Source organism: Dipteris shenzhenensis, chromosome 6 (assembly GCF_047967505.1).
Source record: "Dipteris shenzhenensis isolate YYH24624 ecotype China chromosome 6, Dip_SZ_1.0, whole genome shotgun sequence".
NCBI classification, from domain to species: domain Eukaryota; kingdom Viridiplantae; phylum Streptophyta; class Polypodiopsida; order Gleicheniales; family Dipteridaceae; genus Dipteris; species Dipteris shenzhenensis.
Window position 1 is genome coordinate 5,274,575 of NC_141601.1, and position 25,884 is coordinate 5,300,458.

The following is a 25,884-nucleotide window of genomic DNA, read 5'->3' on the forward strand; positions in this document are numbered from 1 at the left end:
CAGAGATTGAAAAAGGCAGAGGCAAGTCATGAATATGTTACGTCAAACATGCGTGCAAGGAAAATGGTTTTAATATCTTGTCTGTTGTCGAGAACAGGTGCAGAGAATCAGAAAGCTCGGGACATTGCAGCATAAGACATGGACGCAGACAAGGTAAATTCCACCAGCATGAAAGAATCTTTTTTTCTTGAAGATTTAAAAAGACAGCTCATTTGAAAAGACGGTGTAATAAGTCGTGCCTGCAAGCAGCTATTTGAGCTATACAAAAGCAACGCGAAGGCAACAAAACCTCCACCAGCAAAGAGGAGGTTCTTCCTAACCACAAAGCAATTCCGGCTAGCAAACAATGCAGGAGAATGTCCAGGAGCTTACATCAATGGCTTCAACACGTATGCGGAACTACGCGACTTCATTGACAACTGCAATAGGCGTTTGCCAGCTAAAAGACAGCTGGGAGGCTTGAGATTCGCAAATGGTGCGTAATGCTTCCGAAAATTAAAAAAAACCGCAACAATTGAGAAAAAGAATTAACGAGTTGCAAGAACAACAAACTCATCATGGATTGCACTTCTCCTGCAGGACTCCTCAAAGAGATCCTTGTCGAGCTTGACATTGAGTTCGATGAGACCGATAGGATGATGGAAAGTTTGGAGGGGCAGAAGCTACTAGACACGAAGACGAAAGGGATCACAGCATATGCGTGCGAGCTGTGCATTACGGGTACAATGTATCCTTGGAGTTGCTGAGGGACACGACGCGCGATCAAGCAACGGCTATACTCGAACAATTCATGGAACAATTTGGAGGGACGCACGACGCGACGCACCCGGTGACGACAATGGAGAAGCTTATGTATATTTTCGACATGGACTAATACGAGGAGCGCTTCGGATTGGAAACGATCCTTTCACGCCAACAGAGAAAAACCAGGGCAAGTAAATAAATGCATTCTATTATGGAACTCAAACGGGAAAAAAAAGTCCGAAAACCTCGATGACTAACGTAATTGTCAATGTTTACGCAGGTACGACATTGAAAGACGCGAGCCTCGAGATGGAGGAGCCTCCACTGAAGCGCCCGCGCAAGGGAATCGTGCGAGCCTCGTCGTCTACTGCATTACGTGCAAGCCCAACAACAGAAAATACGTAGGGAGCACGATGGACCTACCGCGGAGGATCAAACAACACAATAAAAAACCACCGGCGAAAATGAAAGAGGACTTGCAGCGTTACAAGCCCTTCGAAGAAAATTTCGAAATCAAAGTTTTGGAAACAACAGACACTGTAGACAAAGCACGAACTTTAGAGCAGTACTACATAAGGAGCCACAACACAGTAGGTCCATTAGGTTACAACACGCTCGAGGGCCATCCGGCCAGAGCGCGGAAATACTATTTCCTAAAGCGTAGGAACATAATTTGACCCAAAAAAAAAACATTTGCGCCTTCGAAAAAAGGGATCCAATGAAGTTGCAAATGGTGCTCGAACTTTTGTCGTACATGCAATGCAACTTTGGGTTTGGATTTTTCCTGTCACAGTTGCATGCTTCTGGCTCAATTTGGTTTTGATTTATTGTTTATACATTTCTGAAATACATCTCCCCGTCTTTCGCTCGAAGTGGAATGACAATAGATTTGCTTACAGTGCAAAGAATAGAAATTTGTCTTCCTCCAAAAAAAAGAAAAACTACATTTTACTGTCGACATGAACAACATCAAGTGCAAGCAGGACTGGATGATAACGAAATCTCTAGAAAAGGTTGCATGCAATTGAACATCAATCTTCTGCATCATTTCTGACAACGTGACTCATGTGAACCTCAACAAGATAGCAAAAGAGAGAAGTATTCATCAAGAGCCCAGCTGGCCAAGCACTCTAGTTAATAACTAATTAGCCACTAAATAGTCAACATGACTATCTCCACTACAAAACCAACATCTACACAAAAGATCAAACTTTCCATAGACCCTTGTAGGGCCAATAAGAAACCCAAAACTTGTGTAAACCAAAAGACTTGCTTCTTTGGGATCCAATAATTAAGGAAACGTAAGTTTTGACCTCTTAATTTGCACATTTCAAAACCTTATTAATCACACATTCCCAAAGTTTTAGACTTGAGAACTCTCACTAAGTATAACATGGGAAAATAAATAGAGAGCACTTTGTCAAGGCTGCGTTGGTGATCAATGCTTTGAGAGGTTGGAAACTTTGATCAATTGGGTTTTACAAGTTGGAAACTCTAACATCTTGAGAATTGCAATTGTTGAAACGAAGCACAAGAAATAAATCATTGGAGACCTTGAAATGCATGCAAATATTGTGCTAAATTATGCCTTAATTATCTTTGTACTTAAGTACTTTTCACTCTTGACAAAAACCTATTTTGAACAATCCTTCTCCAACTATTACAATGTATATGTATGCACCAACATGTATAAACATGGTGATATATGTTATTAGTTATTGAAGTCCATGTGGCTAGTGCTTTTGTTTCTACTTCAAAACTCCAATCAGCTATAGCTAGGATCTTTTGATATGTTATCATTTAGCATCATTTAGAAAACACTAAATGTCTATGATTTTCTTCCACGGAATGGACTACACATGCAAATGGCAAAAACCCTATAGTGCAACTATCCATTCCCCATTATCGACAATGGTTTGAAGTACTAGATGCAATCACCAAGTTAGTTGTTATTTTGCTCAAAACACTGATTGTCTATGATTTTCTTCCACGGAATGGACTACACATGCAAATGGCAAAAGCCCTATATTGCAACTATCTATTCCCCATTATCAATAGTGGTTTGAAGTACTAGATGCAATCACCAAGTTAGTTGTTATTTTGCTCAAAACACTTGTTAATTAATCCATGAACATGTAAACCTTATTTCTTGCCAATTCACTAAGACTTGATGAATGTGGATTCCATTTAACTCAATGGTAGGAAGCAAGCTCCTACTCTTCCTTAGAATCATATTTCTAACCAACAAGAGGCTCCATTAACACTCAAAAGTTAGCATTACAATAATTCATTTTTGATTTCTATATCAAATCCTTAGCTAATTTGTTACTATAGTTTGATCCCCTTGATTGTGTAAGTTGTTAACAACAACCATTCTTCCTTTTGGAATGGTATAAAATTTTCTTGAAGTCAAATCCAAATGTCATTACTATTTACGGGACAAACATAACGTTATTCAAATCAATGCATTTATTTATATCATAATGAAAGACTTCGTAGCGGCGATTTTTTGGAGAGATTAGTCCACCCCAAAATGATGAGGTTGGTGATTCTCGCTGCCGCAGTTGCTACGTCGTCGCCTCTTGCAGACAGCCTTCTGGGCACAGGGGTTGCAGTTGCCTTGCCCAACAAGTGCTTCAAAAGGCTTTCTCTCATCTCGAGCCCTTTCCTGATTATCCACTTTTGTCCCACGCCGTTTCCTGTTGATACTGCTCTTTGTGGTACTCTTGGTCTCGGCCTCCATCTCCATCCCAGTCTTATCCTTAGTAGCAGAGGAGGGGGAGGAGGACGGGGACGGGGAGTGTTCTGCTTGGCTTTTCTGCAATCTCGCATATTTCCTGCAAAGTTCTCCAATAAGACAATGAGCGCTCATAACAATTGAGAAAACTGGACAGCATGGCACAAAGTGATAGTGATGAAAGAGGGAGAAAAGCGCAACGTACGTGTTCAAATTTTCCAATTGCATTTCCAAGCGAGCATGTCTCCTGCATGTTCACCGACATGTTAGCACAAGCGAGATTTTGGGGAGAAATTCAGCAACAAGGACTCAGAAAAGCATTGAGGAGACGGACAATACTGGGCAATTAAGCGTAAATGTAGTCAAGTATGAGCACGAGAGAGAGTGTGTGTGTGTTTATTAAAGTCTTCTAAAGACGGGAAGGTCAATGAGAGATTTATTCTTACTCACACTAAGAGAGGCAATCAGAGACGACCACAGAGAGAAAAGACATCGACAATTTAGCGAGAGAGGCAATCAAAGATGATCAGACAGACGAGAGAGACAGGGAGTAGTTGTCAGGTCATCCACGACCCTCAATCATAATCATAGCCTAGCATCTCGGAAAGCATCACGTGGAGTAAGACATGGAGAGCTCCATTATATATCATGTGCACCGAATGCATTAGATCCTATATTCTAGGAGAAGATCACATGCGTGATCGTTGTACTGTAATCTATAAAGATCACTTTGTATCTTTCAATCGAAGTGCAATTGTTCTGTTTTGCATTAGTTCTCTGTTATTGCTATCAGAGTATTCTACTGTTGTATTGTTTCATCATTGGTATCAGAGCAGGCTAGGATGTCGACTGCTACGTCAACATCAGTCCATCGACTTGTTCCTGTGTTTGATGGAACAGGATTCAACGCATGATGATCCTGTACTTGAAAGGAGAAGGATATTACTCGATTGTGTCTGGCACGGAGCAGAAGCCAACTGTTGAAGCTGAAAAGAAAGCTTGGCAGACTCGGGAGGACAAGGCTTTGGCAGCAATTGGCCTTAGCCTCAAAAGAGAAATCATTTTGGAAGTACCTTCGATTTGAGCGCTGAACTCTGGGAGTGGCTCATCCAACGGTACAAGGAGCATTCGGAGATGAAGATACTTCATATCTTCCACAAGCTGGAAAATCTGCGATATACTGAAGGAAAGGACTTGCGTGCTCATGTTCGGGACATGAAGGATTTATTTGATCAGCTGGCATGTTGTGGCGATGCATACAAGGTTCCTCTTGAGCAACAGAAGCTTAAGCTTTTCCAATCGCTTTCTAGTTCATGGCATAGCGTAAGAAGTACGTTGATGGCAAATAAAGGGCTTACTTGGGAACAAATTGCGGATGCTCTCTTTGAAGAAGAGATGATGAAAGTTGACCTAGGCATGCAGTCTTCAAGCAGTGAAAGTGACACAAGGTCCCCAGCCAATTCTTGGTGAAAGAATGCAGAGATCTCCCTCGAACTTCAGAAGCAATCGACGGAAAGGCAAGTGCCACTATTGCAACATAGATGGACACTTAGAATTTGAATGCAGACGAAAGCTTGCTGATTTGGAGAAACGAGTCAAGGAGCTGACTATCAATTCTTCTTCATTTGACAAACCTCGCATGCACAATGTTCAGGAGGTTCCGTCTTCACGTCAGCCATCAAAGGTACAAGCAATAGAAAATCTCATTCTCGATTCTGGGGCAAATCAGCATATGACGTTTCATTCTGATTGGTTCATTTCTTTCAAGCACTATCATTCAAAACGAACAGTTCAAATGGGTGATGACACTGAACATTATATTGAAGGAATAGGTGATGTAGAATTTCAGTCAGCCACTGGTGATGTTTTTCAACTGTGTGGAGTTCTTTATGTTCCAAAAGTAAAAAGAGATCTTATTTCAATAGCAAGGTTGACAGATATGGGCATGTCAGTTGAATTCACAGCAGATGAATGTCTCATTCACCAGGAAGACACACGAGAGCTTGTAGCTAAAGGTATACGTCGTCATTCATTGTATTTACTGACGGATACCTCTGAGATTCAAAAGGTTGTCTTCTTAGCTACAAGCACAAGCAACACTGATACATGGCACAAGCGTCTGGCTCACGTGAACTTCAAAACTATTCGTCACATGCACAAGAAACAGTTAGTCAATGGCTTAGAACTTGCTGAAAGTCCAAGGTTGGGAGCATGTGAATCATGTATCATCGGAAAGCATTCCAGACGCTCTTTTCATCGTCATGATCCTCGTTCTACAAATGTTCTAGATTTAGTACATTCTGATTTATGTGGACCTATTTCAATTCTTTCTAAAGGAGGCAGCAAGTACGAAATGACCTTTATTGATGATGCAAGTAGGTGGACAGAAGTTTATTTTCTTAAGACAAAATCAGAAGCATTTCAATGCTTCCAACAGTACAAAAGCATGGCAAAGCTGCAAACTGGTAGAAAGCTCAAGGTATTACGATCAGATAATGGGGGGGAAGTATCTTGCTCATGATTTCCAGATGTTTTATCGACAAGAAGGCATTCAGCGCCAACTCATCATACCATATACTCCACAGCTTAATGGAGTCGCTGAAAGAAAAATTCAAACTTCCAATAATGCAGCTCGAACCATGTTGGTGGAAAGTCATCTAGATGCAAGTTTCTGGGCAGAGGCAGTTCACACAGCCATTTATGTGCAGAATCGATTACCCACTGTAGCATTATCCAATTCAACTCCCTATGAACAGTGGCATGGTTCCAAACCTGATGTCTCCACACTTCGAGTATTTGGTTGTCAGGCTTTTGCTAAGATACCGGTTTCACAATGTTCAAAGTTTGATCCTCGCAGCCACAAAGCCATATTTGTTGGGTATCTTACAAACCAATGTGGCTATAAGCTTTGGGATCCTTCTGCAGTGCACATGATCCTAAGCACTGATGTTATATTGTCTGAAAATATTTTTCCAGGTACAATGCATGGTCGTGATGAGTCTTCCCATTTTGAATTTCCAAGCATACCTCTCGGTCGTGCTATTCCATCTGGTAATGAACTTCATGACATTCAGCTCATTGGTAATGATGATCTTCCTGATCTTGCCATGAACGGTGATGATGTTTTGTTGCCTGAGGAATCTCATTCTGACACTCCTATAGCTCATGCTGAATCCTTGACCAGGCTTCCTCTGATGTTTCCTCTTCACTTGATTCATTTGAAGCCTCCTCCTCCATTCCATTAAGTTCAGCAACAGATTCTTCTTCCCCTATTCATGATGCTTTTAATGATGTTTACTGTGACATGGATGATCTTCTCCTAGTAGAGCCCGATGCTATACCACCTGGTCGTCTTCCTCCTCGATCACGAAAACCATCTGCTAAGGTAATCGAAAATGCCCGAAATTTTTATGCAGGAGAGTGCCCTCGGTTTTAAGCTCAAGCCTATTGTCATCTTGACAATGGACCCGAACCAGCTTCATTTGATGAAGCTATCAATGGCCCAGAAGCACAACATTGGAAAAAGTTATGGACGAAGAATATGCCTCTCTCATTTGCAACTCCACTTGGATGCTTACTGAATTACCACCTCAGAGGTCACCAATTCCTTGCAAGTGGATATACAAAAAGAAATTTCATGCAGATGGCTCTCTCTCTAAATACAAAGCTCGACTAGTGGCCAAAGGGTATTCTCAGGTTGCCGGCCTCGACTATTTTGAGACTTTTTCTCCAGTTGTCAAGCTAAGTACCATTCGAGTTTTGTTTGCTTATGCTACACAAGAGGACCTTCATATCCATCAGATGGATGTAAAAACGGCATTCCTGCATGGTGACATTCAGGAAGAAATTTACATGCTTCAAGTACCGGGCTATGAGGACTCTTCTCGTCCACAGCATGTCTATTGTCTTCTCAAATCTCTTTATGGACTGAAGCAAGCATCACGTTCTTGGTTTCAGAAAATTGACACTTATCTCCACACTCATGGATTCATCTCCTCCTCTACAGATTCCAATCTTTACATTTTTCATGAATCCTCTGCTATTGTACTGCTTACTCTATATGTGGATGACATTATTCTCTTTGCCAACGATGTCATTACCTTGGCACAAGTTAAAGATAGTCTCCATACTCATTTTGACATGGTTGATCTCGGCAAGATTGGTTATTGCTTGGGCATGGAAATTTTTTGAGATCATGATGCTGGTATTCTCCACCTCTCTCAGCATAAATATGTTCGTGATTTGCTGTCCAAGTATAACATGGCTCAATGTGATTCAGCTTCTATTCCAATGGATCCCAGTGCCATCTCTATCTTCAATGCTGCTGCTCCCACTTCTGATCAAACTTCTCCTCAATTTCCCTTTCGCAGCTTGCTTGGAAGCCTTCTCTATACTATGGTTTGCTGCAGACCTGATATAGCATTTGCTGTCATCTCTCTCTCTCAATATAGTTCCAATCCATCTCCCATTCATTGGCAGTTGCTCAAGCGTATTCTACGATACCTTTGTGGTACTCAAGCTTTTGGTCTCACTTTCCGACGCCAGCCCTCCTCTTCATTTGAACTACATGCATATTCAGATGCCAATTGGGGTACAAATGTTCATACTGGCCGATCTGTCACTGGATGCTGTTTTCTTATCAATGGGACTGCAATCAGTTGGTTCAGCAAACCTCAGAAAGTGGTTGCAATGTCTTCTACTGAGGCAGAATACATTGCAGCCTCTGCTGCATCCAGGGAAATCATTTGGCTTCGTCGACTACTTGAGGACCTTTCTAAACTTCCAGATTCCACTCCCACACCTCTTTGGTGTGATAATCAAAGCACCATTGCTTTGACTAAAAATCCAGTATTGCATTCACGTACAAATCATTTCCATTTGCACTATCATTACATCCAAGATCAAGTACGTGATCAAATTCTGATGGTCCATTATCTGCCTACATCTGATATGCCAGCAGACATTCTCACTAAGCCTCTTCCCCGACCACGTTTCCAACTGCTCCGATCTTCTCTCGGTGTATCAACCATTCCTTAGCAAGGTTTCACATAAACGAATCAACTCAAACCTGTTTTCACCATCTCATGACTCAAGGGGGGTATGTCAGGTCATCCACGACCCTCAACCATAATCATAGCCTAGCATCTCAGAAAGCATCACGTGGAGTAACACATGGAGAGCTCCATTATATATCATGTGCACCGAATGCATTCGTGATCGTTGTACTGTGATCTATAGAGATCACTTTGTATCTTTCAATCGAAGTGCAATTGTTCTGTTTTGCATTAGTTCTCTGTTATTGCTATCAGAGTATTCTACTGTTGTATTATTTTATCAGTAGTAACAACATTCTCGAAGGATCTAAAGAGAGGCGCGATCAGAGACGATCAGACAGAGAGAGAAACTAATAAATCGACAATCCAGAGTCAACATGGACCTCATATTTCTCAATACGCAGCCATGCATCCATAGAAGAAACATCCCAGGGGGGCACGTAGCATCGATACATACATACCTGATGAGGGAGTCGCAGAGGTCCAGGTAATGTTGAGGCTCAGTGGGGACGCTTGGTGCTACGAACGTGTTGTCATCAGCAGAGTGAGTGGATCCCGATGCAGCTGAAGCAGCACTGCACAGTAGCGGTTGATGGGTGTCTGCAAGACTGCTGCTTCTTGTTGTGGGCAACAGCGGACCTGCAGCAGCATCAACTCTTCCCGTGCTGCTGATGTCTGCGTCATCTTCTTCATCATCTTCTATCATCACATTGTTGTATAACTCGTGCAACCTCGTCTGAATGCTCATCCTGCATTCCTGGGAGCTCTCCAGCTTGGCCATCACACTGTCCATTGTTGCCTTTCTCTCCCCTAAAATTTTACCCGCTCTTACAAGGTCTTCCTCCAGCTTTTCACAACACTCTTGAAGCCCTTGCTTTTCCTTTTCCCTTTCCTTCAGTACTCTTCTTAATTCCGGCTCTCCTTGATTGCACCTTAGAAGTTGCGACCTTAGAATGTTACTCTCCTCATAGAATGCTTCTGCTTTCTCTTTCCACTCTTCTATCTCCACGTGAAGGCGCTGATTTTCCTCTTCCATCCTTTCGACCTGGACGGCCACCGACTGGAGAGTCGAGCTCTCTTCACTCACAGACTCTGCTTTTCCTTTCCACTCGTCAAGCCCTTCCTGAAGATGCCGCTTTTGTATTTCCAAACTGCCGATCTGCCTTCTCAGAGTCCCTATCTCTTGTACAGCCAACCCAAGCTCTACAGTTAAAGCACTACTGCTTTTAGTGGCTTCTTCTGTTCTTACTTTCCAGTCCTGCAGCAATGTTTGGAAACATTGCTGTCCTTTCTCATAGCTCTCGATTTGACTGTACTGCTCGTTGATTGTTTCACGTACCTTCCTTAGCTCCGACCTTAAAGTGCTTGCATCTTCATTTGCAGTATCTGCATTTATTTTCCACTCTTGCAGCTCTACTTCTAGACTTCGGTTTTCGTTATCCATGCTTTCCACTTTTATTCTCAACTCTGCAACTTCGCATGTGGCAGCTTCTGCTCTCTCTCTCCAGTCAGCCAGCTCTACTTGAAGAGCATGTTTCTCCTCTTCTGTGGATGCAACCAGTCTACTCGTCTCTTTGGTCTTCTGAAAAGCTCTCTCTAGCTCTGATCTTAAACTACTGTTGTCCTCACAGGCATCTTCAGCAATTCTTTTCCATTTCTCCAGCTCTACTTGCAGGTTCATCAACGAGGCATGTCCTTTGTCCAGCTCACTTTGTGAAACACCCAACAGTCGTTGGAAAGAAAGAATCTGCCCCTGCGCAGAGTTTGCCTTTTCAGCCTCTTCCTGAAGGTCACTCTTTAACTGTTTCAGGGTCATGGCTGCACCTGCAAGTTCAGATCTTTTAAGCTCAACCTCACAAATGGAAGAACTTACTGCTTCTTTCAACAGTGACAACTCTTCCTGTAGTGCCGCTGTCGAGAGTTCTGACCAAGAGAGTGTCATGTGCTCTTCTTGCTGGAGTTTGGACCGCATGCTATGAAGATCCTTTGTCATGGAAACTATCATCTCATTCATTGATTGCTTATTTTCTCTATATGCTTCGGCAACCAATTTCCAATTATCATTGACCTGATTCATCTCTCTCATAGCAGCTTTTATCTCGAGACACAAACCTTCATACTTTTCTTTCCACACTGCTAAACACAAGTCTTCAGCAGCTGGATAACCCAATGACAAGATCATCCTCATCTCCTCTTCAAGTCCCAGTTGTGCAGTTAGGAGCTCTCCCATCCACTTGACACAGTCAATTTCAACCTGAGCTATCGCCTCCTGAAATTTTATCTCCTTTGTGGCAAGCATTGACTTAAACTCCTCAACAATAGCTGCTTCTTTGCATCTTATTCTTTGATACTCTGATTCTAAATCTTTCACCAGCAGTTCCAGAGCCAGTATAGTTGATCCTTGAAACTCGTCTAAATCCATGGACATTGGAATAATGCTTGTATTTCCATTGATGCTGTTTTCCTCCATGTTTGCATCCTCTCGTGTCTGAACTTTCATGTCCATGCTGGCACCAATATGGTTTTGTTCATTTTCAACTAGCACCGACTTGAATGACCCCAGTCCCTCGATTTCATTTCTTCTCAATCTGTATACCATATCTTTCAACAAGGCAATAAGTTTGCCCAACTTGGCCTCCGTGGCTCTCCCCTTATCATCACGTGCCTCAAGTTGAACATTCAAGCCAACGATCATCTGCAGAGCATGTCCTAGTTCTGCCTTTATCGCCTCATTATCATTTGCGGCAGCTGCAAATGTCTGGCATCCTTGCTTTATTTTTGCTTCAAGGAAGGCATTCAGTTTCCCCAATGATTCTACTTTCTGGGTCTCAGTTTTCAAGTCAATCATTGTTTTCTGCAGATCTTCCTCCAGGTAGTGGATCCTCTCCTTCAATTCTAAGGTCTCTCCTTCTGCACAAGTCAGCTTTCCCAAAACCTGTCCAATTTCTTCATCCTTTCTGGCAACAAAATCCTTCACCTGCATTAATTGCAGCTCTGATCTTTTTAAAGCCTCTTCCAAATTTAGCATTTTTGCCTCCCTATCTTGTAATGTTTTTGAAGCGTCATTCAGCTCTTCTCTAAGGCTCCTTAGCTCATCATGTAAAAGTTCCTTCTCAGTAATCAAACTCTGCATTTTCTCAAGCCTACCTTTGAGCTGTTTTTCTTCTTCACTAGCCATTGCCAGTTGAGTGGTCATTCTATCAAGTTTGTGGCTGAGCATTCCTCTCTCCAATTTCGTCTCCTCATGGTGTCGGTGTTCCCCATAAAGCTGGCTGCTGAGGGATGAAACCTTCTCATTAAGCTCACTCTCCTTCTCCACATAGCAACATAGCTCCTCATTGGCTTGGGTTAGCTCTATCTCCCTTTGCTCAACCATCTCTGTTTGTGTCGCGGCATCCTGTTGCAGAACTTGAAGTTTAAGCTGCAAATCTTCTAGATGGCTCTCTTTTTCTGCAACTATTTCTGACAATCTACAGCATCTCTCTTTCTGAATTGTTGTCTCCTTGAGAGCAGCTTGCAGCTCCATTTCGTAGCCATGCTGCCTAGAGGAACAGAACATCAACTCTTCTTCTTTTTCGGATAGCTTGACCTGGAGTTTTTGAATCTGGTCCTGGAAACTGTGCTCTAGTTGCTCCAACTTGCTCTCTGCATCCTTGAGTTGCCCTATGCCTGACTTAAGCTGAAGTTCTGTCGTTTGGAGCTCCTCAGCCAACAACATGCATTCAGATTTCCGTTCACATGATGTTCGAGATTCTTCAGCAAGCTGTGACTTCAGGCTCTGGATTGTCTCTTCCATCGCAGTCTCCTTTTCCAACATTGTCTTAAGCTGTGTCTGAGAAAGAGAAAAATCTGCAGTCTTGTCTTCAAGCATTTGGCCAAGCTTTCCTAACTGAGAAATCAATTCCTGCTTCTCCCTTTTCATTTCTGTGTCCCGGTATTCCAACCTTTCCACTGCTTGACTGAGTTTTTCAACTTCGAACTGCTTCTGAGTATGTCTTTTCTTTAGACTTTGCAGATAACCTTCCATCTCCAGAAGCTCCTGTGCCTTCGCCTTTAAACGTGTTTCTGCATTAGAACATTTATTGTGGAACAGTGCCTCTTCTTTTTCTTTAAGAACCAATCCTTTCTTAGCCTTGTCAACTTCATTGGCCAACTGCTGCACTGCCCATTCGGAGGCACATAGCTTTTCTTCTTTGTCATGCAGGGAAGCTGTAAGCTCTGTAAGGTTTTCCTCCAGCTCCCTCAATTTTTGTTCAGAACCTGAATTCTGCTTAGCTAAATCAGAATTTTCAAGCATCTGCTGTAAATCTTTGACCTGTTGTGATTTTAGTGCAAGCTGCAATTCTTTTTCTTCCAAACAACCACAGACTTGCTTAATAGTAGACTTATCATTTGAAATCTCCAGCAGAAGCATTTCTGTCTTCCCTTGCAAGGCACTTACCGACTCCTTGAGCAGCTCTCTCTCCTCCAACAAAGATTTTTTTTCCATCCTCAAGGCATTGAAACTGCTATCCATGCTCTCTAGGTGCGACACCAAGGCCTTTATCTCTGTATCTTTCTCTTGGAGATCTTTGAAAAGCTGCTGTAGTTTTAGATCAGATGCAGATATACCCTCTGTCAACCTTTGCATCTGCAGCTGAGATTCTAGCCTTGCCAATCTCAGCTCTTCTAGAGTGTCAATAAGCTGTGCCTCACTGGCATCTCTACTCTCATAAGCTCTTGCAATTTCCTGCACCTTTTCAGACAGACATGTCTTTAAAAAGTTAAGGCTCTCCTCTAAGATCCGGGCTTGATTCTCGTAATTATCTCTCTCTCTTTGTAAGGACTCTATCTGAAGAATTTCGTTCTGGTTTTCCTTTTCTTTCTCAATAAGGTCTGACTCCATTGCATCTAAGGTCTTTTTCATACGTGCAAGCGCAACATCTTTTGTCTCTGACAGTGCAGTGAGTGTGGAAGAAGTGAGGTGCAGCTTTTCCTCCAAGTTTTGAAGTTCCCGATCTTTCATGTAGAGCTGTTCGTTGGCTTCATGTAACCTCGACTGAAGCTCAGTAATGTTTGCCATGGAGGAGCTGACCTGCTTTTCAAGTTCTTCGCACTTGTACCTTAGCCTGTCCAAATCAGACAGCGTTTCTTTAAGTTTTAACCCAGTTTCTTCAAGCATTTTCTGAGTCTGCTGAATTTCAGTGATTAGGTTTTCCTTCTCCTCAAGCCAGAGGTTCTCACTCTCAGACAACTGTAGCGTTGTTTGTTGGTGAAGATCAAACAATTTACTGTAAGCAGCGTTTCTTTCCTTCATCTGCTGACCAAGGACTTCGCACTGAGCCTGCTGCTCTAGCCAGTGTTGTTCCTGTTTCTTGGCATGGGATACAGTGGACTGTAGCAATTCTACCTGTTGTTTCAATCCTTGAATTTCTGTTTCCTTACTTGCAATAGAATCTCTTAACCCTTTGATCTCCTCTATGCTATTCCGTGTGTGAGAATGCAGAGTCTCTTGCAAGGTCAATCTTTCCTCCCGAGCCTGCACAAGATCGTCCTTTAGTTTCGCAGCTTTAACTTCAAACTCATTCCTTGTAGCCTGCGCTATGTTCAGTGCAGCTTGCAGTCTTTGCAAGTCACTTACAAGTTCATGCATTTCTTTTTCTTTCAAATAATTAGATTGTAGAGCTTTCTCTAGCTGACTACTGATGTCATGAATGTCTTTTTGGTGATTATCCTCCATTGCCTTCAGATGATGCTTCAAATTTTCTTGAGAGGTTGACAAGGCTTGCAACTGTTCTTCCTTCATTATGGACTCCTCTCGCAAGGCTGCATACTGCTGTTCAAGTTCTTGCAAGCTTGTGAGTTTAGCAGCCATTTCACTAATTGCTCTTTGATGTTCTGCCAATTCTTGCTGAGCGTTCTCCAATCTCATGACTTTAGCCTGCAGAACCCCAGCTATGGCTGCTACATCATTTCCTTTCTCTTTCTCTTTCAACTGGAGGGCAAGTTCTGCTTCCTTCAGCTGGGTGTATGCTTGTTGCACCTCGACTCTGAGTTTCGAGACTTCTTCTAGAAGTACTTCCCTGGATGCTGTTAGGCGCTCTACAGCACCTTCAGCCCTCGAAAGCTTTTCCTCATGCTCTTTCAACTGGGTTTCCTTTGATGTTGCACTGTCTTGAAAGTTATTCATCGCCCTTAGCATTTCCTCTCTTTCATTTTGCCAGCTCAATTCTTGCATTTTTATTGTCTCAGAATCACTTTTTCTAAGCCCCTCTAGTGATGTAGCCTTATTTTGGCATTGCTCTAACATCTGCATAAGCTCCTTTTCTCTGGACTTGCATTCCTGTAGCTCTTCTTCTAAAGAGATACGTTTCAGTTGCTCTTCCACCGTACCAGCCTGCTGAGCTTTGAGTTCTGTGATGATTTTGTCTTTGGCTGCCAGGACCTCTTTCAATGCAATCATCTCTTTGTTTGTCTTCTCCAGGATCTCTTCTGCAGCAATCTGAACCTCCTGAGTTCTTATAAGGTCTTCTTTCAATTTTCCAGCTTCAAGTTCAGACTCGGTCTTCGAAGCCTGTACTGTTTTGAGCGCATCCTGCAAACATTGAAGCTCGCTTGTAAGTTCTTCCAATCTATTTGACTTGAAAGTGTGAGATTCTAATGCCCTGCTTAGCTTACAATTGACGCCATCGATTTCTCTTTTGTGCCCTTCCTCTACTGCCTTAAGATGGTGCTTGAAGCTTTCCTGAGATCCCGATAAAGCTAGCAAATGATCCGTTTTGATCAAGGACTCCCGTTGTAATGCTGTATACTGCCGCTCGATCTCCTGCAACTTTGCAAGCTCAGCAGCCATTGCCTCGATCGTTTTTTGATGCTCTGCTAATTCCTTCTGTGTATTTTCAAGTCCCCTGTCTTTACTTTGTAAAACCCCAGCCAAGGATTCTATCTCATTATCTTTGGCTTTTTGTATCGACTGGGTCGCGAACTCTGCTGTCCTCAGCTCCATATGTGTTCGCTGTAGTTCTGATTGCATCGCTGAAACGTCTTTTAGAAGTTCTAACCGGGACTCCGTCAGCCGCTCTACGGCACATTCCGCCCTTGAAAGCCTTTCCTGAAGCCCTTGCAGCTGGTCCTCCTTTGATCTCAGGGTGTAATCACGATCGTTTAAAGCCTTCAGCATGTCGTCCCTTACACTCTTCGACTCCAATTCTTGTACTCTGATTGTCTCAGAAGCTTTTTTCCAGAGCTGCTCAAGATCTGTAGCCTTATTCTGCCATTGCTCCAAAAATTGCAATAGCTCACTTTTTCTGGCCTTGCATTCCTGCAGCTCTTCCGCCGTATTAGTTTGCTGAGATTTGAGAACCAGGATCTCTTTTTCTTTGGATAACAGAGTCTCTTTTAAGGCGGATACTTCCTCAATTGTCTGCTCTATGCCGGCTTCTTGGTGTGCAGTTGCAGGTTCAAGTTCCGTACATATTTCTTCTGATCGAGCCTCCAGTTTCGCTGCCCAAGTTTCTGATCTCATTGCCTCACACTCCGCTTCAGCACAGATGTTCTGCCCCGTGAATAATCCAGGCTCGACCCCTTCCATATGAATCGTGCTGCATCTATCGTAACTGCATTTACGGCCTCGACTATCTGTTCAAGACCTTTAGTCTGATAGGAGAGGACAAGAAAAGAATTCGCCGCGTCTTGAGCATCCTACGTAACGTTCAAACTCTTGATAGTAACAAATTAAAGAGAGGATGAGAAAGATACTTGACGTCTTGGGCAGGACTCGTCAACTTTGAAAGTCTTGATAGCAACAACTGTACGCCATAGATCCTTGGACAGTTGGACGATGAGGTAAAATGAGGCAGCGCAGCGCAAGGGCGAGGGGCAGAAGAAAGAGCGGGGTGCGCTTTCTTTTGAATTTTGGCCGTTGGACCATTTTGCGTGCATGCATGTATTTACATGGATACATATGGCATGTGCCATGCACTAAAGGCACCCCATCTAAAGATCAAATATAGCTTTATAAGACCATCTTTGTAAACTAAAAGCCTCAAAGAATCTATCTCCACACATCACATGTAAGCAAGGCTTTTGAGTTTTCCCCACTAGAGGAAAAGTTCCCTATGAACAAAAGGACACAAAGTTTCCAAAGGTTGATCAATTGTTTCACATTAGAACAAGACTTCAAAACAATGGTGTCCTCACAAGAACATTACAGAGAAAATGAAGTTTGGTCGCTCATTGGAATTTTGAGCACTTTCCAACCAGGAAAGTGCTCCCTCGGCCCATTTCCCTATGTAAGGTGTCTGAGGGTGAGGTTAGAACTTTACCTTGGTTAGGGTGGTGTGTTAGTGTCGTGCATGTGGATTAGTTGGTTCGTTGTGATGTGTGTAGATTTCGTGGCGTTTTGCTATCAGAAGTGGTTTATCATGCACAAGAATACATTGCAGGAATACATCGCAAAATTTGAACCGAAGAAAGAATACATTGCAAGACTTTGAATTCGCAAAAGAACACATCAGAAGGAATTTGTAAATAGGAAGAAATACATTTCGAAAGAATACATCACACAAGAATACATCGTAAAGGAATATATTGGAAAATATTTGCAAATTTGAAGCGGCAAAAGGATATATGGCAAGAATTTGTAAATGGAAGCCTTGCGACAGGCCTGATTTGCCTCATCCCCAAAGGGGGGGACCGTCAGGAGATCAGATAGTGGCGCCCTATCACCCTCCTCCCGACCGCCTACAAAATCCTCGCCAAGATAATCAGTAGCCGCATCCGCCCCCTGCTACATGACTTGATTCATGACACCCAGACTGGTTTTGTCCAAGATCGCAACATTTTGGACATCTTCACTTTCTCAGAGGCGACGGAATGGGCTCAGCACAGTGGCTAGCACCTTACCATACTCCTCGACTTTGAGAAGGCGTACGACAGGGTAGACTGGTCCTTCTTGGAAGGAACACTCTCTCGGTTTGGTTTCCTGGACGAGTGGATCAGAGGTATTGCTAGCCTTTACAGATCAGCAGTCGGGTTATCATCAGCGGCAGGATGGGGGAGAGATTCACACTCGAGCGCTCAGTGCGTCAGGGCTGTCCATTAGCGCCCTACCTCTTCCTATTTTTTGCGGAGACCATGACCCACTTCCTTCGAGCCCGTACCACTGGTCTTCGCGGGATGCGTCTCCCTATTCGAGATGATGCAAAGCTTCTAGACTCCGAGTATGCAGACGACACAGCCCTATATGTGCAGGATGATGTCGAGTCACTGGAGTGAGTGAGACTGTCCCTAGAGATTTTTTGCCTTGCGCCTGGGGCGAAAATTAACTGGCATAAGTCGGTTGGTTTTCTTACGGATCCGGGAGCTAGCTCACAGTGGGGTATTTTCCTGGGGTTTCGCTGGATCCCTAGAGGACAGACGACACGTTACCTGGGATTCCAGGTAGGCCTGGACATCACACCGGCTTAGCAGTTCTTGCTGGTCCTAGCCTCCATACGACGGAAGCTTGCTTTCTGGAGCACGGCTCGGCTTTCCTTAGCAAGCAGGGCCCTTGTGGTCAACCAGGTCCTTCTTGCCACTGCTTGGTATGTGGCCTCTTGCTGGTGTTTCTCGAGATCATGTGTAGCCTAGCTGAGGAGACAAGTGCGGAACTTCCTATGGTCTGGTTCAGACGGTTCCGGCACCACCAGAGCTAGGGTCGCCTGGCAAACGGTCATTCTCCCTTAGACAGAGGGCGGCCTCGACATCATGGATCCAGAATTGCAGAGTCAGGCACTTCTTGGCAAGTTAGTCATCCGCAGTCTAACCCCAAGAGGGCAGACGTGGAAGCTCTTACTATAGCATGGTCTCAATGCGTGTACTCCCCAGAGAGGGGGTGTTTGGCAGCCTTCTATCCGATGGATCTTCACTTCAGCTCCTTTGACTCAACCCCGTTCCCCCTTCCTTCGTAGCCTCATCTCGGTCTGGAGGAAGTTGCGACACAGCCTTTCCCAAGTCCCCCCTAGCTGCCGAGAGGAGATAGACAGACAGCCCCTGATCTGGAGCAGCCAGGTGACAGATGTTATAGGTCGCCAGCTTGGAGAGAGATCCCATATCCCTTGGGCGCTCTAGGCGCGTGGGCCCGCGCGCTCGCTTCGGGTTTGGAGGGACGTCTACAGCCAGCTGAGCCCAGGCGAGCTGGCAGCAGCAGTAGGTACGGCATGTAGGCTCCAGGCTCGACGAGCAGAGATTGATGCTGCCATTCCTGTAGGTTGGAGGATTCCCATAGTCACTGGACAGCTCTTCCCGGGAGATGAGAGGTGGCTAGGACAGTTCACTCCACGAGGCATTCCTTTGGTGGTTGCAGGCCTCTTCTCGGACTCCTCGGTACACTTCTTCTCCGTCACTGATGACAATCGCCTACAGAGCAGAGAGGCCGTGATCGACTCCCAGCTTCCCTGGCAGCGCGTTCGCATTGTAGGGCTGCAAGGGAAGACGTGGCATATAGACCCCCTGATTATGCAGGACCAGGATTGGAGACTCTGGATATGGAAGGGCCGTTCCTTGACAGAGGTGGAGTGGGACCCAGGAGAGTGGCGCTGGCCACCATCGGAGACCTCAGAGAACCCTACCCCCTTCTTTTCTTACAGTGCGCGCACGGGTCGGCGTGCTCTTGGGGCTCTCCAGCGCAGGCTACCCACACAGGCACATAGGTGGTATGCCCAGGGGATATCTTTGGTCTTTCTTCGCACTTTCTGGAAGACTCTTTGGGCTAGCTGGCAGCCGAGGAAGATCTCCTACTTCCTTTGGATGGTGGCACACAAGGGGCTTCTAGTTGGCAGCTGGCTGAGGCAGATGGGGCATTGCCAGATGTATTTTCAGGAGTCGTCGTCCCTGAAGCACTACCTTTGGAGCTGCTCGCATGCGCAGACGGTTTGGAAGGGAGTCATGGGGATCTTAGCGAGGGCTATACCTAAGCTAGAATCGATCACTTGGGGAGCCGTTTGCTGGTGCAGCACTAAGATGGGACATCACTTGGCCTATGAGTTCTCTAGACGGGATCCCGTCTTTTTCATCACATAGGCCACCTGGGCATACATGGACAGCTTCCCTTGGCATCTGACAGAGACAGATGCAGGAGCGATGCCTCGGCACCCAGTTTGGGAGATCATAGGGAGCATTGCAGGCTGGCATATCTGGACTTCCAGATGCGCGTAGACTATAGGAGCTCAGACTTCTTCTGCTACCCAAACCCTAGCAGACATTTGGAGCATGATCGTTCACATGCTCAAGGGTCAGTGGGATCAGATTCAGGGAGAGTCCCGGGTAGGGAAGGAAAAGAGATGACATTTCCTTCGCGACTGGGACCACCGGGAGTTGTTCTTCCAGCACTCTACTCAGAGTCTTCAGTGGCATTATGCCCCTCCACCGTGGTTGTTTGTCCACTCTCCAATGATTATGCCTGAGAGGTTAGTTTTGTTAGTTTTGAAATTTTGAGAGGTAGTGAGGGGAGGTTGAGCTTACCAATCCACGTGCATTGGATATTGCTCGGAGGAATAGAAACATTAGGTTTTCTTCTTCAGGAGAGATCGATGGGAGATGCTTTTCATACTGGATCTATGTGAAGACAATGTCTTCTTCTCGCACTCTAAGAGGTGGTCAAAGATCCTCCTCCTTGTAGTGACTCATGTCTATTTTGTATTTCTTTGAGAGCCTCCCCTTGTACCTATTAATGGAAACATGTTGCGTTAGTTTGATGTAGTATTATTCGGGAATTCAAACTCAATCTTGTTGAGAAATTCTTACTCGATATATTGTCCCATGGAATCAGTTCCTATTACAAAGTCACGACGTTGTAGTTTGTATAGTTTGGTACCACCTCTGATGCAGAATCAAGATAGATAGTAAAATGCTAGTTGTCTTTGTAGGCCTCTTGGTGATGCTATTGTGAAATCTATGTTGTTGAGGATCTTCTTTTCCTATTCGATGCCTATGATTGATAATTTTATTTGCACTCTGGAGCATCCCTTTCTTACTGAGCAACTCATAGCTGCCAAGACAGCTTTTTGGCTTCCTTTGAATATTGGATTTTTGGAGATGTCAAATGGAACCTCTGGTATTCCTGTTGTTGCTATGCAGACCTCTTGCTCTTTCCTAATTATTCTGCTGAAACATTTGTACATATTCATGAGGTTGTCTGAGGGGTAGATCTTACCATTTAGTTTGATCACCTGAAGGAAGAAGGTTTGTAGTAGGTCGTTAAACTCTTTGATGTCCAATTTCTCTATTGGCGTGCTACAGTCCATTCCACGGCTTTTCCTCCATTCAGCAAATCGTCTTCTTGCCCAGCTGTCTTTCATGATGCTTCAATTCTCTCCACCTCTTAAAGCTTCAGCCACGATACCTAGTTCGAGTTGCAAGAAAAACATTTGTCCTCCGAGATCAAATGGCTCGGGGTTGGTGGGAACTGCATTGAGTTGTGGAGGAGAATGTGAGTTTAGGAGATTCAGCGTCAGGAGATTATGTGGAAAATGTCATGTTTTGGCGGGCAGAGATGAAAACTTGGCATGTCTGCCATTTTCGAATGCAGAAGGGGGGTTTTTTTGCTAGAGAGTTGTTAGAGAGGAGGATTAGTGTAGACAGGGGAGGAGGATTTTAGAGAATACAGAATCATGAAGTGGATATGCAGGTTGGAGATGAGCAAAAATGGTGAGGCTGAAGACGATAGAATATGAGGAGAAATGGCAAGAGAGGGTGAGTGGGGGAAGGGAGAAATGGTTAAGGAGAAGAAATGGCGAGGTTGAGCAAAAACGGTGAGGGAAGGAAGAGATGGTCAAGGAGCAAATATGGTGAGGAGGGAACAGGATTCCATGGGAGTGAGTGGAGTGCATGGAGAGGAGAGTGGAGTTGTAATGAGGGATGGCATGGATGAATAGGGGTGTGACGTGTGTGTGTGACACATGGTGAGCATGCGTGGGTTAGGTTCACACGTGTAGGTGGCTAATCAATCTGTGGTTTGGTTTATAAGTGGGTTTTGAATGGAAATTCCAGTTGGGAATCTCAGGTGATGGTGGATACCTGAGACCTTTACGAACAAGTTATAGAGCCAAAGACCAACTCTCGAGATGGATGAGCATGTTAAAGGTTTTATCCAATCTTACCACAAGTGAATAGTTGTAGAACCGAAGGCCAACTTTGGAGATGGATGATCATGTTAAAGGTTTTATCCAATCTTACCACAGTTGCAAAGATCAAAGATAGCTTTATAAGGCCATATTTGTAAACTAAAAGCTTATCTATCTCCACACATTAGTTGTAAGCAAGGATTTTGAGTTTTCCCCACTAGAGGAAAAGTTCCCTATGAACACAAGGACACAAAGTTTCCAAAGGTTGATAAATTGTTTCAGACTAGAACAAGATCTCAAAGTGATGGTGCCCTTACAAGAACATTATAGAGAAAACTCTTTGCAAGGTGGTACTATTTGTGGCCAATGCAACCAATATGTTGGGAATTAGATACCAATATATAAAGGCCCACATCTTATGAAAAAAATAGCAGATGGGTCATAGACATTGTTGGACTAATTTCAAAGAAAGCAATACATGCCTTGTCAAAATTTTATCCACATCTACTGTCAGCAATCCTTAAGTCAAAATTGAGATAAGGAGAAATGTCTTTCACATCAGTCTGTGGTTTGGTTTATAAGTGGGTTTTGAATGGAAATTCTGGTTGGGAATCTCAGGTGATGGTGGAGACCTGAGACCTTTACAAACAAGTTGTAGAGTCGAAGACCAACTCTCGAGATGGATGAGCATGTTAAAGGTTTTATCCAATCTTACCACAACTGAATAGTTGTAGAACCGAAGGCCAACTTTGGAGATGGATGATCATGTTAAAGGTTTAATCCAATCTTACCACTGTTGCAAAGATCAAAGATAGCTTTATAAGGCCATATTTGTAAACTAAAAGCTAATCTATCTCCACACATCAGTTGTAAGCAAGGATTTTGAGTTTTCCCCACTAGAGGAAAAGTTCCCTATGAACACAAGGACACAAAGTTTCCAAATGTTGATAAATTGTTTCAGACTAGAACAAGATCTCAAAGTGATGGTGCCCTTACAAGAACATTACAGAGAAAACTCTTTGCAAGGTGGTACTATTTATGGCCAATGCAACCAATATGTTGGGAATTAGATACCAATATATAAAGGCCCACATCTTATGAAAAAAATAGCAAATGGGTCATAGACATTCAAAGAAAGCAATGGGAGGATGCATACCTTGTCAAAATTTTATTTACATCTACTGTCAACAATCGTTAAGTAAGAATTAAGATAGGGAGAAATTTCTTTCACATCAAGCTTCACTCAATGAATCAAGACTAACATCTACTCATAGGAGTAATGGTCAGATGGCCGATAATGCTTCCACAAAGCCAATAATTCCAATCATAGTTCAAAAGGAATTAGATGCCTAACAAAGCTTCCACAAAGCTAGTGATTCCAATTGCAGTTTAAAATGAATAGCCATGAGAAGAGAATTTGCAAAGAAAAATTCAAAAGGGACTCTTATCACTCGTAATTGCAAAGAAAGGAAAAGAGCAAATACAAGGGCCAACAAAAGAACTCGTAATAGGTGTAGGGACCGCTTTGATTCATATAGCAATAGATGTAGTCACTACTTCAACTATATGCTCATAGTAGTAGACACAAGTCAATGCCTAAAAAGGTACACATAAATAATTCTCAAAGCACATCTTATCTTACTACATATTAAGGAGAGTGGGACACAAGAGGTTGCCACATGCCATGTGGAAGAAGCAGCTTTGAGAGTGCCATGTATAACTTAGTTGGAGAGAGGCTGGAGGGGATGCCATGTGAGTGCCACATGGCACGATGGATGTATGCGAGCATGCCATATGGCACTGTCTAGCAAGGGCACAGGGTCAGAGTTGTGGACTGCCACATGTCACGTGGTTGGAGACTCTAGTGGGAAAAAGGGAAGCTGGAGGGGAGTGGAGCATTCAATGCTCTGAATTTGAATGCTATGCTCCACCTCTCCACCTCATGTGCCCTCAACTCTAGCTCATTTCGTGCCTTCTAGTGATGCTTCCAACTCTAGCTCATTTTGCACCTCCTCCACTGAGCTCTACGCCTTCTGGTGATGCCTCCATGCCTCAACCAACCTCCACACTTCCATCTGCCTTCGAGTAGCTCCCAACTAAATACTAATTGTTTAGCTTTACAATAAATTAAAGTCCCACCTCATGGCTTAGTATTTGCAATCTATTCTTATGAAACAACAATTTGCAGTTTAGACCATAGTACACGTGTCCAATAGGGCCTCAAGGGCCCAAGAAACCCATTAACCAATCAACCACAAACCACACAAGGGGGGGGGGGGGGGGCACTTAATGGGGTTAGCCCATATCCAACACCCCCCATGGGCTAAGCACCTTCAAAGGTGGACCAAAACCAAACAAATGGCCAGTCCAACCATTACAAAGGGTGACATAACAAACACGTGGTACAACAAACCAAAGTCACCACATCTCAAAGTCCACGCCAATCGCAAACAATGGTAGCCAACCACCGCCGATGCAAACGGCCGTCACCTGACAAGAAGTCACATTTATTTCTGCCACAAATCATGGCACTACATGGTAGTTCAAAATCCGCTTGGAGCCCAACTATCACCACATGTTGATTATGCAATAGACAACCAGCCGCCCAGATGCTCTCTATACCATCGATCTTTGCCACAAAATAATGCTCTTTGAAGCTGCTTAAAATCTCATTGCTCTAACAATGCATCCTACATTTTCTCTTCTCCCTCATGATGCAACATGCTTTAGTCTTTAATTGTTTGCTGAGTCCAAATTTAATTTTGGCAGGTGATCTTGATGAATTTCATGAGAGAAAGACATCTTTTTTGCTATAAATGACTATGGTCACAATGGGATTAGACATTGCAATAGTGACTTCAATCGAAAAGAAACTTCAGCCACAATCACAGACATAGAAGCACTCAATCGAAAAGAAACTTCAGCCACAAGCACAGATAAATCATCATGAGGGACAAAGGATTTGAATCTCAATGCACATTGGATGCAATAGAGAGGATGCAATGTGAAGGGTGATCACTAGGTTGCCATATTTGGTGAACTTGGCAAGCATCCAAGTGAGGAGCTCTTGATTGGATAGGACCGAGCAACACTACAACTAGCAAAAGGTTTCCCATCCTCTTGCAAATCCATCTATGTCAATCATCATTCCCTCAACCTGATCCCACATCTTGGATTTGAGCTTGATGATACAACATGGCTTGCATTCTGTTGCTCAACTCAGGGTAGGTCCCTCCTCCACGATCAAAGTGCAATCAATTGCACAAGTAGGATGAGGTATGCCGAATTTGAAACTCAAGAAGTTTGCTAGATTTTTGTAAAATGATAGAAACAAGAGTTACCCATGCATGTAAACCCATGCAGAATTGTGCACACACATAAACATATATCTATATGTGTGTGTGTTTTGAGGATCACACCTAGCAAAAGATGGTAACATGCTTAATCTTGGTTATGGGAAAATATAGGTGATGCATAGATGATCAACCTTTAGTTTTAGATAGATGGGGGGAAAATGGCTTTGTTAATTTGCCCATTCTTTCTACTTTCTAAATTCTTTGCTATTATATAGACATCATTTCTTGAGGTGGTCAACCTCCTTGAATTTTAGATAGATTAGGTTTTTGTATTTGTATGCCATTTGTCTTTTAGTTAATGGGCAATTTTTATGACATGTATTTTTTATTTACCACCTATGGCAAGAAGAGAAGGTGAAGACCCATTCACACACACACACACACACACACACACACACACACACACACACACACACACACACACACACACACACACACACACACACACACACACACACACACACACACACACACACACACACACACATACACACACAGAGAGGAGAGAGAGAGAGTTATTCTTGATTGTAAGACGTGAAAAATTTGCCCACATCACCAGATTTATTGATTGGCTCATGGTCAAAGCATGGTGCATGGGTAATTTAATTAAGCCATTTTTTGTTTTTGTTAAGAAATAGATCCTTTTGTAGTTTCTTGATTGAATACCAACAAAGGGGCTCCAATTTCCCACATGATTGAATCACAACAGAATCTAGCCTACAAAGATTCAAGCTTAGAATTATGCTTTCCAAGGGATAATATCGCCTATTGGGATAGGTTCAATCAAATAATTTGATAACTTCATTCGTATATGTACTAAAATTAATGTATCTAATAAACCAATATTGATTATGTTGCCATCTAGCAATACATTGGCACTAAAGATATCAAACATGTTAGGTAGATAACCT

General features: G+C 43.5%; 2 protein-coding genes across 4 annotated transcripts; one reads left to right on the forward strand and one right to left on the reverse strand.

Annotated features, from left to right (window-relative positions):
* Positions 1-3,002: 3,002 nt before the first annotated feature.
* Positions 3,003-16,415, reverse strand: LOC147900680 (uncharacterized). Of its 3 annotated transcripts, XM_087376137.1 has the most exons (4): positions 16,273-16,415; positions 8,997-16,170; positions 3,687-3,728; positions 3,003-3,581 (listed from the first exon to the last, which is right to left on the reverse strand). In XM_087376137.1, exons 2-4 carry the CDS (start codon positions 16,103-16,105, stop codon positions 3,263-3,265), a joined length of 7,470 nt encoding a protein of 2,489 aa, XP_087232263.1. In that variant the 5' UTR covers positions 16,106-16,170; positions 16,273-16,415; the 3' UTR covers positions 3,003-3,262. The 3 variants fall into 3 exon arrangements, with proteins under 3 accessions (XP_087232263.1, XP_087232261.1, XP_087232262.1); XM_087376135.1 differs by having other exon boundaries at positions 3,003-3,728; XM_087376136.1 differs by having other exon boundaries at positions 3,003-3,728; positions 8,997-16,415.
* LOC147900681 (uncharacterized) lies at positions 3,522-6,726 on the forward strand. Its single transcript, XM_087375666.1, has 2 exons — positions 3,522-5,496; positions 5,861-6,726. Exons 1-2 carry the CDS (start codon positions 4,956-4,958, stop codon positions 6,724-6,726), a joined length of 1,407 nt encoding a protein of 468 aa, XP_087231792.1. The 5' UTR covers positions 3,522-4,955.
* Positions 16,416-25,884: the final 9,469 nt, after the last annotated feature.

Coding starts and splice junctions, on each gene's coding strand:
- LOC147900681 (XM_087375666.1), top strand. CDS start 4,956: ATGCAGAGATCTCCCTCGAACTTCAGAAGCAATCGACGGAAAGGCAAG. Junction 5,497..5,860: donor ACGAGAGCTTGTAGCTAAAG/GTATACGTCGTC, acceptor TGATGCAAGTAG/GTGGACAGAAGTTTATTTTC.
- LOC147900680 (XM_087376135.1), bottom strand. CDS start 16,105: ATGGAAGGGGTCGAGCCTGGATTATTCACGGGGCAGAACATCTGTGCT. Junction 3,729..8,996: donor CTCTGCGACTCCCTCATCAG/GTATGTATGTAT, acceptor GTGAACATGCAG/GAGACATGCTCGCTTGGAAA.